At 36.7% G+C, this 15,789-nt stretch overlaps 1 protein-coding gene across 1 annotated transcript in view; it reads right to left on the bottom strand.

Annotated features, from left to right (window-relative positions):
- Positions 1–445: 445 nt before the first annotated feature.
- LOC108096035 (troponin C) overlaps positions 446–15,789 on the bottom strand; it is a 30,566-nt gene continuing 15,222 nt past the window's right edge. The window contains exons 3-6 of the mRNA XM_043208456.1: positions 3,855–3,888; positions 3,405–3,803; positions 3,330–3,350; positions 446–588 (exon numbers count right to left, since the gene is read on the bottom strand). Of these exons, the coding sequence (XP_043064391.1) occupies positions 584–588; positions 3,330–3,350; positions 3,405–3,803; positions 3,855–3,888 (459 nt within the window). The 3' untranslated portion in view covers positions 446–583. The remainder of the gene's footprint in view (positions 589–3,329; positions 3,351–3,404; positions 3,804–3,854; positions 3,889–15,789) is intronic.

The following is a 15,789-nucleotide window of genomic DNA, read 5'->3' as shown; positions in this document are numbered from 1 at the left end:
GGCTATTTTAGAAGTGTTTATAGTACAGTGCTACAGTTCACTTGTCATTGACAAGTTTTCTTTAATGGTAAAAATAACTTTTCACATCAACTTAAAGTCTGTGACGGGAAAAATTAAGGCAGGCTCTAACCTTGTAGGGAAAAAAAATCGATTTTTTTTTGTTTATCGTATAGATATACAAGTAAATTCCAAAAACGTGCTCAAAAAATTTCAGATCAAAATTTGAAAAAATACAAGATTAACAGGCCTTTACATGGAGCAAACCCAAACCTTTTGGAAGTGATTGAAGGCGTTGGGATAAACCAATCGTCATCAATTATTTTTTATAATGTTCTAATTGTTTTTTCTAATACAAAATTTGTGAAACAAATGCGAAAATCGGAATTTTTACTTACCAAGCGTAGAATCCTTGACTCTCACAGAATTTATTTAAAATAAAGAGCTGTTTAAGTTTTTTAGAAAGCACCGTATAGTTAAATAATTAAATAAAGCAAAAATACAATGTAATTTAATAAATTATATAACAAAAAGCCACACTAAATATAAGGTCCATTGGCCGCCTTTGATTATACACTGTTAAAGGTTAACCTAAAATATAAAAAAGTTCTTCATTAAAAATAAATGTTTTATTTATTTAGGTATATACAGGGTGCGCCATCTCGAGCTTCGGTATGAAAATATTGAATAACTTTGGAAAAAAACAAAAATTCATGGAAAATGTTTTATGTTTATTTAGATTGATCCTTTACAATTCATTTGAGTTAGTTTTTGAAGGGTCTAGAAAATTTCTGGTTACAGCAGGACGGGGCCCCATGTCACACAGCAAACGAAACCATGCTGTTTTTGCAGCAAAATTCCTGGATGCGTTGTGTCAAAAAGAGGCGATATCGATTGGCCGGACTTGACCCCGCCGGATTTCTTTTTGTGGGGTATACATAAGCAAGCCCTAGACCATCACAGAGCTCAAGGAGAGTATTCGCACCGAAATGGCCAATATATCGGCCGATTGCTCAAGAAAGTAATGGAAAATGCTCGAAAAAGGACACTTTTTGCCATCAAGAACAAAGGAAGTCACTTAGTCGATATTGTGTTCAAAAACTAACTCAAATGAATTGTAAAGGATCAATCTAAATAAATGTAAAACATTTTCCATGAATTTTTGTTTTTTTCCAAAGTTATTTAATATTTTCATACCGAAGCTCGAGATGGCGCACCCTGTAGATAATTTCAAATTACGTTATCCACATAAAATAATGGGTCAAGAGCCCTATTTTATATACAAAAAAAAAAAAAAAAAGGGATCGTTTAACATATATCCTTGCAGTTAAAACAAAAAATATTAAACTGTTATAACAAAGAGCTTTTTGTAAGGTTTCATCTTTAAAACTGCGAGACAAGTTTGTGTAGGATTTTAAAAGCAAAAACATAATGTTACAGTCTTATTATAGATTGAATTAAAACTTCATAACTTTCTTATCACACAAGCATAGCAGCTGAATATTATGTTTTTAATGAAATTGGACTCGTACATATAACTTGCAGCAGAAAACACGAAAAATTAAAATAAAAGCAAAAAATAGGAACAGATGAAACAAGAAAGGAAGCTAGCTTCGGCAAGCCAATGCTTATATACCCTTACAGTCATCAAATATGTATGTTGAACAAAATGCATAAAGGCTAAACAACATCGAAGCTTTGTCGATTTTTCTATTAAGTTTCTATATTTTCGATGATTGTTTATATGGCAGCGAGATAATACAGTCTTTAATTCGAAGTTCAAGAGTAATTAGAAAGCTGTATATTCCGATGATGAACAACGATGCTATAATTTTTTTCGTTAATTTCCGTTCATTCTATATAGATTTTTTTATCTTTCCTAAGGCAGCTATGTATATGATATATTGGGTTGGCAAGAAAGTAATGTCGTTTTTTTTAGTAATCGTTTTTAATCTAATTTATTTACGACTAATCGAGCACCAGGGTCACACTTTTTAGTATCGTTTTAAAGCTTATTGTCTTAGGTACTATCGACGAAAATTTGGTAATTATTCGATAACATTTGTGGAAGCTATAGCAAATTAAACATGGATTACTATTCTCTGCTGCAACGGATTAAAAACGATCCTTTTTTGAAGCGGATCATTACTGGCGACGAAAAGTGGGTTGTTTATAATAATGTCCAACGAAAAAGATCATGGAGCAAGAAAGATGAGCCAGCCCAAAGGCCGATATCCATCAGAGGAAAGTTATGCTGTCTGTTTGGTGGAATTGGAAGGGTGTAGTGCACTTTGAGCTGCTGGGACGGAATGAAACCATCAATTCAGATGTGTACTGTCGCCAGCTATCCAATTTGGCGGAAAAAATTAAAGAAAAGGAGCCGGCACTAGCTAATCGCAAGGGTATAGTCTTTCACCATGACAACGCTAGGCCCCACACATCTTTGGTCACTCGGCAAAAATTAACGGAGCTGAATTGGGAAGTGCTTTTACATCCACCTTATAGTCCGGACTTAGCACCTTCAGATTACCATTTGTTTCGCTCTCTTCAAAACTTTTTGAATGGTAAAAACTTTGATTCAGATGAGGCTGTCGAAAACCACTTGTCTTGATTCTTTGCTGGAAAAGATCAAAAGTTCTTCGAGCGCGGAATTATGCAGCTGCCCGAATGATGGTCATTAGTGGTCGAACAAAACGGCCAATACATAATTGATTAATTATAAGTCCTGATATAAATAAATCATCTTTGAAAATATTGAAAAAAAACGACATGACTTTCTTGCCAACCCAATAATATTGACATGATTTTTAGAATTTCTAGTTACTTAATTTCCCTTGAATTATTAAAAAAAATTTCATAAAAATCGGATAACTACATCATAAAGCTGTCATAAGAAAGATCAAAAAATCTATATAGAATTTACAAACATCAAATTATAACATCACAAGTATGATTGTTGCTGTTTTAAAAATCTTCGATGTTGTTTAGCCTTTGTGTATTTGGTTAGACATAATTGATTACTGCTAGGGCAAACAAGCTTCGGGTTCCTTTTTATTTTCTTATTTGTGAACATTTTATACAATTTGAACACTAAGGTGCTAATATAGATGCATATATATTCAAAGTTAACGGATGCAAATTTTTTACGGCATTGGAAACAGAATTAACTTATATAGACTCAAGACAAAAAAAAAATTGTTCCAAATTTTTAATTTTTAAGGCACGGAAAAGTTCTTGAAAAAAATGTACAACCCTTAATCGATTATTTAATTTTCAGCATATATAAATCTGAGTATTTACTACACACAAACTATTTAAGATTTATAAATTACCTGTCATAACCTGCATAAATTCTGTGAAAGATGTAACATTATTTTATTGATGATAGCTTCAATATGTGTACATACCGTCAAAATCAACAGTACCGGAACCATCCGCATCGATTTCTTCTATTATCATATCTAAGTCCTGGTTCGACAGTTTATCATCCAGTTCATGAAGTATTCCTCGCAACGTGGCAACGGTTAAATAACCTTTTCCTTCTTTATCGTATACTCGAAAAGCTTCTTTCAACTCATTTTGGAGTGCTCCTACATCTTCTTCAACTTCAATGAAGCGAGCGGCCAGCTTACAAAACTGACTAAAATCCAATTTTCCTGAAGTGCCCTTATCTACCTCCTTAATGAGAGCCTTTACAGCTGGCGGTTCCAATTTTTGACCTAAGATTTCAAGAATGCTAGATACATCGGCGTGTTCGATCCATCCTGCTCCATCATGGTCGAATGCTTTGAAAGCATTTCGAAGAACTAAAAAGCATAACTTTGTAAGTGAGAGCCATAGACTGAGTGTATACAAACTTCTCAATTGTTCCTTGTCATATTCCCCATCACCCTGAAAAATAACACATGTGTTATAAAATATATGAAATGGCTTCAGTCGAGTGCCTCGACTATCAAATAAAAAATAAAATAGGCTTGTAACTTTTGTACACCTTTTTTGCTGCTTAATCATCAATAAAACCAGAATTTTCAACCTCAAAATTATCTCTTGTATTTGGCAAGATATCGACATTCAAAGGACCAGACGCTATAGAATACGAGTATATCGGCTTGCAGACAGGAAATTAAGTTTTCCAGGCACGCAACACACAGAAAAATCAAGAGTACACAAGATAAGGTTATTATATTATATATTGTGGCAGCGTGTCTGCCCACAACGGCCGGTCACTTGGTAGATGCCTCTGCACTTGTATAATGATGCAGAGCGCCGATCGAGACCAGGTGGTGGCCACGATCAGTGACGATGATGCTGCTGATCCTCTTCTTGTAAGCTGGTAGCCGGGTCGTGGCTCCAGCTATTACTTCAACGGTGATTAGAAAAAATAACACACATGATTTGGAAGAGGTGCCTTTATTCTTCGGCTGTCAGCTCAGAACAGATTAACATAAGAGAAGGAGAGCTTAATCGTAACCTTAACTCGCACAGATCACTGCCCGTCGTAAGACTTCATGCGCCGTCTGTCGTCGTGCTCTTATCTCAGATCTTCGTTGCATTGTTAACTACTCTCCTTATTAAAACATGGACATTCTCGGCCATATCCATGTTAGCAAGGATTTGAGTCACCACTATCGAGGCTCTGCTTCGTCGCCGGATAAATATCTATATTTATCAATACGCAGAACGCGAAGCAGTTTAACGCTGATGCAGCTGGCATTTGGTTGTAAGCAATTGCGACTCCGTTATATGCTGTAGGCTTTTTTCGTTTAGCGAAAAAAGGACAGGCTTAAAAAGGAGTGGAGTCTAAGAGCGTTTCGTTGCGGTGGCGAGCCTGAATGGATGATCATTGAATCGCTGCGAATGGTTAGTCGTAGCCCATGACGTGGCAGCGTGTGATATCTGGCGTTTGTGTGCGATTGGAAAAGATTCGTATTATCTACCATACAAACTAAATATTTATTCTACAAACAGTTCAATTTTGGCAGTCAAAGCAAACGGTTGTGCGATTCTTGTGCTCTCTCAAACCCAAAACCTTCTTCAAAAACAAACCCATTCGAGTCTAACAATAGAACTCTTACCAGTAATAAGATAAGTGTCAAGTGCTCTCATCGACCAACAAACCGTCACGTGTCTAATTTCTAACGCAGCAATGCTTGACCCACCCTGGAGAAGACCCCCCGCACCTGACGGGAAGTACCTAGTAATCACCCGATCCGACCTAAGCAGTGGTGACTCACTAGCGAAAGTGTCACCATTTACGATTAAAAAAAGAATTGATCTTACAGTAGGTAATAAAGTGGAATCTTGTAAAAAACTAAGAGACGGAAACATCTTAGTTAAAACTAAAAACAACATACAAGCTGAAGGGCTAATGAAACTCAAAGAGATGATTGGCGGCATTCCCGTTACATTCTCTGAACACCGATCACTAAACACCTGCAAAGGAGTGATTTTTTGCCCTGATTTAATTGGATGAAGAAATATTGGATAACCTGAAGTCCCAAAAAGTGGTCGAAGTAAAGCAAATTACTAGATTCATAAACCGTCAATCAACTGGAACAGGCCTTTTCATCATCACCTTCTCATTATTGAACCGACCCGATAATATTTATGTTGGATACGAAAGAGTCACTGTTCGAATCTACGTTCCCCAAGTTCTGCAAAAACCCAGAACTATGCCTGAAATGCAGCCAGCCAGCCCAGACAACCGCGCAGCCTGGGCTATATACAATATAAAGCAAGACACCAACACGACGGATCCCTCTACTCGACGGTGGCAGGTCCCAATGATGAACAGCCACAACAAAACTCTTTGAAACCGCCAACAACCCCAACCAAAACATCGTCTGCGACTGAACCCTGGAATACGAAGGGCAAACACCTAAACACATCTGAGCAACCATCCCCAAGCAACAGACAACTAATACAATACAAAACGATGCGATGACCTCAGGCTCTGACACCTCAGAAGCAACCATTTAAAACGACAAATCCAAATCCAGTACTAAAATTTATCCTACTAAAATGTCTAAAAGGGAAAAAAGATTAGTCAAACAAGACTACATGTTAACAAGGTCTAAAATAAAAAGTATTGCGAATAATACTGTCAACCCTAATTAACTAAATCCAAGAAAACCATACCCTAAACCTAATTTAAATATATTTGTATATGTATATATTTGTATACATTTACTATCATAAAATATGTCTATCTCGATACTTCAATAGAATTTGAACGGCTACTGCAACAATTACAACGAACTCCTTATACTAATTAAAAAATACAACACCCAAATCATCTCATTTTAAGAGACTATTTAACAACGAAAAATTCCTTTCGCATCCCAGTAAACTTCCTAATGTATAGTACTACCTCTATCATCAGCAAAGGGGGGTTGCTCTCCTGATACATAAATCTTTACAGCACAAAAAAAATCTGTATTGGGCAACTTTATGACGCCATTGCCATTGAAATTGATTCGATACAAAAGTTCTCAATTGTCTCAGCATATATTTCCCCTACCCATAAGTTCACACAATCATATTTGGAAATTATGTTTTCCAACTTTACCAGCCCGGCCCTAATAACTGGGGACTTTAATAGTTGGAATGGTCTTTGGGGATCGCCCAAAGACAACCACAGAGGGAACACGCTAGGGAGGTACTTAGCCAACATTAATTTTATAATCTTGAACAATGGCAAACCTACCCATTTCTCTACCCACAACTCCTTCACCCATGTAGATTTATCCTTCTGCTCACCTGAAATTAGAATCCACTGCGATTTCAATGTTTGTGATAATCTCCAGGGAAGTGACCATTTCCCCATCCTGATTAAAATGTTTAATTACGACAAAAAACTTTGCAAATATTCACCGAGATTCATCACCAAGCTAGCTGATTGGAAAAATTATAAAAAACTTACAGACTACAATTGCAACCTAACACCTATAGCCACAAACACCAATCAAGAAGCTTGCAACATAAAAAAAAATCATCCTTAATAGTGCATTTCATAGTATTCCCCAAACGCAACCACCAAAACAGCACTACAACGTCCCATGGTGGAATAAAAATTTAGACAATATTAAGAAAGCAAAAAACAGAGCATGGACAAATTTTAAAAAGAAATATGAACAATGAAAACCTCGTCAAATACAAAAAAACCAACGCGAAGTAAAGAAGGGAAATTAGAGTTAGTAAAAAAACCAGCTTACAAAACATGACATCCAATATCTCTCCAAACACCAAATCAGACTATATATGGAACAAAAATTAAACAATTTTCCGGGATTCACAAATCAACAGCAATCCACTGTGTCAAAAACGCACAAGCAACCTCAATCATAAACCAGAAAAAAATTGGGACATTTGAGTATGCGTAAAAGCTGATTGCCTGTTGATATTAACAAATCCACAAACTTATATTCTTATTTTGATAAGTAGAAGTGATCACCTGATTTCGAGAAAGCTTTTGAAAAAATTGGAATACATACCATTACTAACCAGTTAAAAAATGGGGTTGCGTACATCGTAGGGTAAGATGGGGTAAACCGCCGGTGGGTAAACCGCCATTTGGATTTCAAATTCAAATGAAGCGCCGAAACGAGTAACCGTTGATAATATAGATTCTGATCGATAATGCGCGGTTTTTGCAGTCGGTCGGAATACTGCAGCTTTGTCGTGACAATTTCTATTGCGTCATTATTGTTTCACTCGACGGCAGTAAAAAATGTTTGTTATTAACATTGCTCAATGAAGTGTAAATGAACGGCTTGAAAAAAAAGAGGTAAGTGTCCGCTTATAGTACGAACCTTGATACTGATGTACATGTATCAAGCTAGCCAATATTTCCAAAAATGTATAAACTAAGTAACCTCGACAAAAAATTGGCGCGTGGGGTAAGAACGTCACACAATTTGATAACGGAAAAACTCGTTTTAATCGAGAATGAATGTCTTTCAGCATCAAATGACGGCTGCGGCTGCGCGAGCAGAAAAGAAAATTTTAAAACGGGTTTCAAAAGAGGCAGACGAGAACGAAATGACACAAAATTCTTGCCAACGTCCCAAGCGTGGTCGACCAAAAAAATCGACTACGTAGAAGTGTAACGAACTGCTTTTTTTATGTCTCCGCTCGCTACGTAAACGTGCGGCTAGCTCAGTTGAGTTTGTGTGTTCGTCCCACCAAATTTATTGTTGCGTGACCCCGAGACCAAAGAAGAACGCAGAGTTAGGTTAGATTTAGAATATGTGTTGGGTTTATTGCTTGTGGCTTTACAATAACGTATTCGTGGTTCGGGCTCCGATCGCTGACGCCGGTAGTGGTTCCCACGTCGACTCCTACGGCGGCACGCCTGTCGTGCGTCCTCTGCCTTGCCGAGTCTTTCGGGCACCGGTCGCGTACTAGGCTCGCTACGAGTCTCTCACAACTTGGCGGATATTGAGCAGAAAACCTTACTGGAGGGCTAAGCAGCGCTGCTGCAGTCAACACTCCACGCTCCACCCTGAAGTCGATCGGGATTTCGTCGGCTGGGCCTCGGCAGGTCCTCACTCTCGTGTGGACCGACTCCGGGCACCTTTCGCAACTCCCTCGGATTCTCGTCGGCTGGCCCTCAGCAGGTTCTCAATCTCTCATGCGAACCGACGCTGGGCACCTCTCGCACAACATCCACTGGATCTTCGTCAGCTGGCCTTCAGCAGGTTCTCAAGCTCTCATGCGAACCGACGCTGGGTACCTTTCGCACAACATCCACTTACTCGGACTCCACCAATATCGTCGTTTTCGAGACTCGTAGACGCACCCTACAACTTACCTTGTACCCTCGGGATCTCAGCTTGGCAGTCTCAGCTTATGTAGACGTGACCGTCGTTGGGCTTCTCGACTCGGCGATCTTGATTCCTGGTATCCTGGCACTTGTTGTTCACTTGGGCTTTCACTCGCGTTGGTACGATCTCTTGCACGACTTTTACTTGACTGTCCAGAAATGTGCGCACTTTCTCCTTTTATACGCCATCCTGGTCCCGCAATTTCCCTTCCTTGGTGGCGTGATCGGGTCCAAAGTGCAGGACCAGTGGCGTGATCGGGTCCAAAGTGCAGGACCAGTCCCGTTAGTTCACGGTCCTTCCCTTTTGTGCTGGTCCAAAGTCCGCCGACTTCACCGTTATACGGGTCCAAAGTCCAGGACTTCACCGTTATAACGGGTACAAAGTCCGCCGCGGTACCGTTAATTCACGGTCTCTCCTCTTTGCGCGGGTCCGAAGTCCGCAGACTTGCTGTTGTTGGGTCCAAAGTCTGCAGACTCACCGCAGCATTGAGTCCAAAGTCCTTGGAGCCGTTATTTCCCTTTTTAACCTCCGCACACAGCGCATCCCGCTGTTGCTATGCAGCTCTCCTGCACTCGAAATTGTAAGGAGATTTACAACTCCTTACATCTCCCCCTTCCTTCGGAAACTTTTGAAAGCTTCGGGCTCCGGAACTTCCTGGGGAAAACGTTCTCGAATCGCCTCCTTCCCACGTCGACCTCCAACTCCTGAGTGCGGCCAAGGGCCTCTTGGATCTCAGCCGAACAGCCTCAGCCTATTGGACCCTACCTGGTCGTTCAGCATCTCGACTGTGGCATCTTGACCCCCCCGGCTCCTTGCGCACACGTCCATCCTCGATCCTTGTGGCCGCTGCCACTCCCTCGTCGACCTCCTCCTGCCACGCCTGAGAGCGCCTCCAATCTCAGCACCTAAGTCTCAGCTTATGTAGACTTCCCGTCGTTGGGCTTCTTGACTAGGGCATCTTGACTGTCGAAAACTCCCAGCGCGCGACTCCTTCCGAGCGATGACGCAGAGGATTAATTGTCCCTTCCTGTTTTTTTTTAATTTCAATTTCTTATTTTTACCTTTACATATTCGTTGTAACATGTAATATCCATTTGAATTGAATAAAAAATTTTCTCAGAAGTTATTGACATTATTTGGGTACTTAACTACACTGAAACCAGAATGGCGATTTTACCCCACTGCACAGTTGTCCGGCTATATGGAAAAAGTGGTCATAAATCAGAAATTCAACGTAGAGAGTTCAAAATTTGTAGTCGGGGGTTTTTGGGGTCGCTGATTTCGAATATGAAGTGGAAATTTCAAAATTCAAAATGGCGACTCCAATATTGCAGTTGTGATTTCCGTAATTATCTGGTGAATATATTGACGCATTTCCGCGAATGTATCGTATGTTGAAAAATCAAATTTTACAGGAGAAGCTTTTTCTTTATTTTTGTATTCGGTATTTTTGTGCGATTGCAGTATTTCCATGCAAATTTGTATGGACATTCGATAATTTCGCGCGCACATTGTAACAACGATAAAATTGAAACTTAATTTTTACCGGAACTATAGGGCTTTCAGTTATAATATTTCACAGGGTAGTGAGACATTAGGTGCCTAACAATTTTGCATTAAAATCTCAATTTCGAAAAAAAGCGACATACGATACAGTCGCGGAAATGCGTCGATATAATCAGTTACTTTTGTATTTGTCGCTTTTGCTGTCGCTGCTGATTAGGCTGGTGCTTAATTTCGACAACAGGTGTGGAAAAAATGTTCGCATTTGCGTTTGCGCAATTTTGCGCAAAAGCTTTAAATTGGGTATTGTAGTACAGATGTATACTAATACATATACAGTGGAATCCTGTTATAACGACTCCGCTTATAGTGTCCGTCCGGGTTGTGCGACGAAAACTCGATGGTTTGGTTGGTCCCCATACAAAGTTATATGAAAGGGCCTCCGCTTAAAGCGTTTCCGCTTTTAGCGACAAACCGCTTATAAGAATGAAATTTTTCAAGAAAATTGGAAAATTTAACCGGATATTGCGTCGTGCCGGAAAAAATACAGTGCCATAGTTCAAAATTTAAGCATCAAAAAAACGCTGTTAGAAATGTATGTATTTGTCAGTGATCGGCACCCTTGCTTGTGTGCGTAGCAGCGACACGAAGGATCTTGCACTGGCACAACTCTCTGTTAGTTTTAGCTGTCGCATTAACAACGCTGCTGCGAGAGAGAGAGGGTCGAAGTGCAATGCCGACGTCACACTGTGTGTGCAGACCTCATAGTCTATTCCATGAGATGTCCCGATATATTTCTAGTTTTTTTCTGATTTTTTTCCGAGTAAAACTGAATGTTTTAATTTGCCAAATGCAATATGTGCAATAATAAGCTCATTCAGTTTTCAGTATTTAGAAAAACCTATGTTTTTGAATTTAACTTATTTAATTTTTCGTTTTAATAAAAAAATTAATTTGATTTATTTTAAAAACCTATTACAAACACAGCAACCATAAGATAATCAAAAAAATTTTTTTTCCTCCTTTTGCTTAGTGCGTCTTCCGGTTATAACGACGAAAAATGGTCGGTCCCTTGAAAGTCGTTATAACCGGATTCTACTGTATTTATATTTATTAAAAAAAATAATAAGGTTTTTTTTCATTCTATATAAAAGAGAAAAAAATAATATGATTATTGTTTAAAACAATTAAACTATTTTCAAAATTATTTCTTGTTATTTTCAAGGTATATTTCAAATTTCAAGTGAATCGTTTAGTTAGTGTCCGGCTAATATTAAAAATACAGGTTTGAGATACACGTGTTTGAAAAAGGAGACGCAAAAGGAGAGAAAAGGAGAGAGGAAAAGAGAGATTTTCCCGGTCACAAGTTTTTTAGGACATTGATTTTGGGCTCAAGAAAGGAAGTTGATATACCCTTGCAGTCATTAAATATGTATATCGAACAAAATACATAAAGGCTAAACAACATCGAAGCAATGTCGATTTTTCTATTAAGTTTCCATATTTTCGACGATTTTTTATATGACAGCTATATGATATTGTCGATTTTTATGAAGTTAAATTATTTAGTATATGGGTGATCCATATCAGATTTACAGTCGATATTGGGAAATTCGATGACATATTTTTTTTCATGCTCTTTATCGAAAATAAATCGACACGTATTTTTTTATATGGCTCAGAAAATTTTTTTGACAAAGTTATGATTTTTTGAATTTTTGATGAACTGCCTTTTTATTGATGATAGTCGCGTTTTCCAGCCTCAATAACTCGATAACCGTACGTCGCAGAAAAAAAATCTATAGGAAGTAAAAATTTCTTTGCAAAACTTTCGTGAAATAATTTTTTTTAAACAATTTTTCACCACAAAAAGTTCAAATGTTTATAACAAATTAATTTTTCTCCAACTTGGACATAACTTTTGATAAAGAGCATGAAAAAAAATATCTCATCGAATTTCCCAATATCGGCTGTAAATCTGATATGGAATCACCCATATATATTGTAACTATAGTATATATGTACATATATTGCTTACTTTAAGGCGAAATGATATTTGGTAATTGCTTTTGTGTTCAATGTTAAATATTAAAATAATTGAATAATTAAATAATTAATTAAATATTAAAATAAATAATGACAAGATAGCTTACAAATCTGACAAAGTATCGGTACAAAAGTTTACATCATTTTTTCATGTTGGCATATCCGTCACTATATCTGTCACTCCGAATTCTAAACTGAACAGTAGAACTTGATCTAATAGACTTATTCCAGGGCTGCAGCAATGGAATATATTACTTTTGCTCGTTCAGCTGATTAATTTCCATAGATGGCGCTGAAGGAAGCAAATACCAGTTGAAGAGAACAAAATCTGAATTGTTTAAAAATATGAAACATCTTTTAGTACGTCATACTTAATGCCTAAAATATGTAATAATATGCAATATTATAATGTTTTTTGGAAAACGTTATGAACTTTTCTTTCAAAATATACCAAAAACCTAGTTATTATTATTTTAAAGATATTGTTCTAAAACGCTAACTACTAACTTATACATATATAGATTTTGCACAGTTTTGTAATCTTATTTTTGCATTTTACACTGTTACGAAAGGGACATCTGCCGGCGTGCTTCTGTTCCCATTTTCCAAATCGTACCTTATAAAAGTTCCGTAAGTAGAACAATTTTATCCGGATCTAGTGTTTTGGTTGAGACACAAGTTCTCGGATAAAAAGTCCTCCCATTCTTAAAGTTCAGCTCCTCAGAGTTGTACATCACTTGATACTAAATTTTCAAAAGTATTTTACGCCATCTAGCTGTGAACAATAATTTTGGGTTTCCCATATTTGGTATTTTTTGTAGGGAACTCCTTTTCATTCATTACGGTAGTTGACTTAAATATGTAATAAATTGTTAATGTTAGCTTTTTAAGACAGAGACTATTTTATGTATTAGCAATTTGTTTTTTTTTTTAGTATTTTAATGTCCAGTTTTTGTCTTATTAAGTCACTTGATACTAAATTTTCAAAAGCATTTTACGCCATCTAGCTGTGAACAATAATTTTGGGTTTCCCATATTTGGTATTTTTTGTAGGGAACTTCTTTTCATTCATTACGGTAGTTGACTTAAATATGTTATAAATTGTTAATGTTAGCTTTTTAAGACAGAGACTATTTTAAGTATTAGCAATTTGTTTTTTAAGTATTTTAATGTCCAGTTTTTGTCTTATTAAGTCCCAGCAAAAAAAAAAAACTTCTATAAATTTATAAGAAATGACACTTTTTCAGACCGTAAATAGACAAATACTAAAACGAACTTTTTCGAATGACAGCGATTTAGTAAAACTAAATACAGAATTAGAAATTTACAAAATAAAAGATTGCACGGCTTCTCCAACGGCTTTTCTAAAACAATATTTCAATATATGTATTTATTTTTGTATTTTATACAAATTTAAAATCGAACTGTGTCATTGTTACTGGGTGCGGTAAAGAATTAATTGTTGTCTACAACTTAACAAGGAATACATCCTGTGCATTTACAAACCAATAAAATCAAGCAAATTTGTCGCGTAACGTCTTTTGCAGTAAACGCTGATTTTTCATCTACTTACAATATTATTAGCACTTATGCAGTGTAGAAACAGTGAGTTAAATTTATAAATAAACTTTATGAATAATATTCTGTGATAAATTTTAAAGGCGTCCTGTATTAAGCCGTTACTCGAAGTAAGTGTTGTAATATAACTGTTATCTTTTTGTTTATTTACAATTTTTAGGCTAATTGGCTTGAAGGTTAGGTAGTTTTATTATTTGTAAATAACATGTTGAATTTCAACTTGCCACTCGTCATTTAACAATTCAATAAATCATTTTTCATAAAATAAAAATATTTGATAAATTCGCTTTTCTAAATTTTAAGTACTGAAACTAAATTTAATTAACTTTTAATATTTTAATGACAATTAAATTCCTAACATATTTTCCTTCTTTAAGTCTCGGAAATCTAAAGTTGCAGATTTGTATAAATATAGACAAGACTGATAAATTAGTTCGCCAAAGAAGTTTCACTTCTGACATGTGTACTTTGTACGCACGCCCTTTTTTTTTTTGTTTATTTATGGTTGCCGTCTTCCACTGGATTTTTCCCTTTGTCCTGCTTTGAGCAGCTGTATATCCACTGGAAAACCTCCTCTACCCCTGCCTTTTTGTGTATCACCCCCGTGTATTTGGCAAGGAGAGAAGACAGAAAAGGAAGGGGTGAAGGAGGTTTTCCACATTCCGCTTGTATGAAGAAACCAGAGGAAAGAAGCATATTTTCCACAGGTTTTTTCCCGCTGTTGTGTCGCTGCTACGCACACAAGCAAAGGAGCCGATCACTAATAAATACTTACATTTCTAACAGCGTGTTTTTATACCCTTGCAGAGCAGAGGGTATTATAATTTCAGTCAGAAGTTTGCAACGCAGTGAAGGAGACACCTCAGACCCCATAAAGTATATATATGTATTCTTGATCAGCATCACGAGCAGAGTCGGAATACGCCTGTACGTCTGTCCGTCTGTCCGTCTGTCTGTCTGTCTGTCTGTCTGTCTGTCTGTCCTGCTATTGAATTTTGTATTAAATTTTATCAAAATCGGATAACTCCATCATATAGCTGCCATAGGAGAGATAAAAAAAAAAATATATATAAATAATGGAAAACAAATTATAATGTCGTTGTTTTTAATGCCACCAGCATGATTTTTGGAACATCAAGTTTTTGAAATACTCTTAAATCGAGAAACAAATTTCATAAAAATCGGAGTACTATATCATATAGCTTCCATAGAAAAGATCGAAAAATCTATATAGAAATAACGGAAATAAAATTATAACCTCGTTGTTTTTCATCAGACAATGACTTTTGGAATATAGAGTTTTCTAATGAGTCTTGAATTATATATTAAATTTTATCAAAATCGGACGACTATATCATATAGCTGTCATATGAACAATATGGTAAATAATAGAAAAATCGTCATAGATTCGATGTTATTTTCCTTTATGTATTTTGTTTGACATATTTAATGACTGCAAGGGTATATAAGCTTCGGCTTGCCGAAGCTAGCTTCCTTTCTTGTTAGCTTAAATTTGGCACTATTGCAATGTATTTTTTTTCTGCACAACGCAATATCCGGTTAAATTTTACAATTTTCTAGAAAAATTTCGTTCGTATAAGCGGTTTGTCGCTAAAAGCGGAAACGCTCTAAGCGGAGGACCTTTCATATAAGTTAGTATGGGGACCAACCAAACCATCTAGTTTTCGTCGCACAACCCGGACGTTCACTATAAGCGGAGTCGTTATGACAGGATTCTAGTGTATTACCTATATGGTCTCTGGTTGGAAGCTGATAGAAGGCTAAAAATATTCGATTCAAAAAAATTTATTTACAAAAAAAAAAACAATTTTTTGCTAAT

This window comes from Drosophila ficusphila, unplaced genomic scaffold, assembly GCF_018152265.1.
Source record: "Drosophila ficusphila isolate 14025-0441.05 unplaced genomic scaffold, ASM1815226v1 contig_47, whole genome shotgun sequence".
In the NCBI taxonomy this organism is placed as follows: Eukaryota; Metazoa; Arthropoda; class Insecta; order Diptera; family Drosophilidae; genus Drosophila; species Drosophila ficusphila.
Note: the sequence above shows the minus strand (reverse complement) of the source record. Positions and strands in the feature narration are given on the sequence as shown.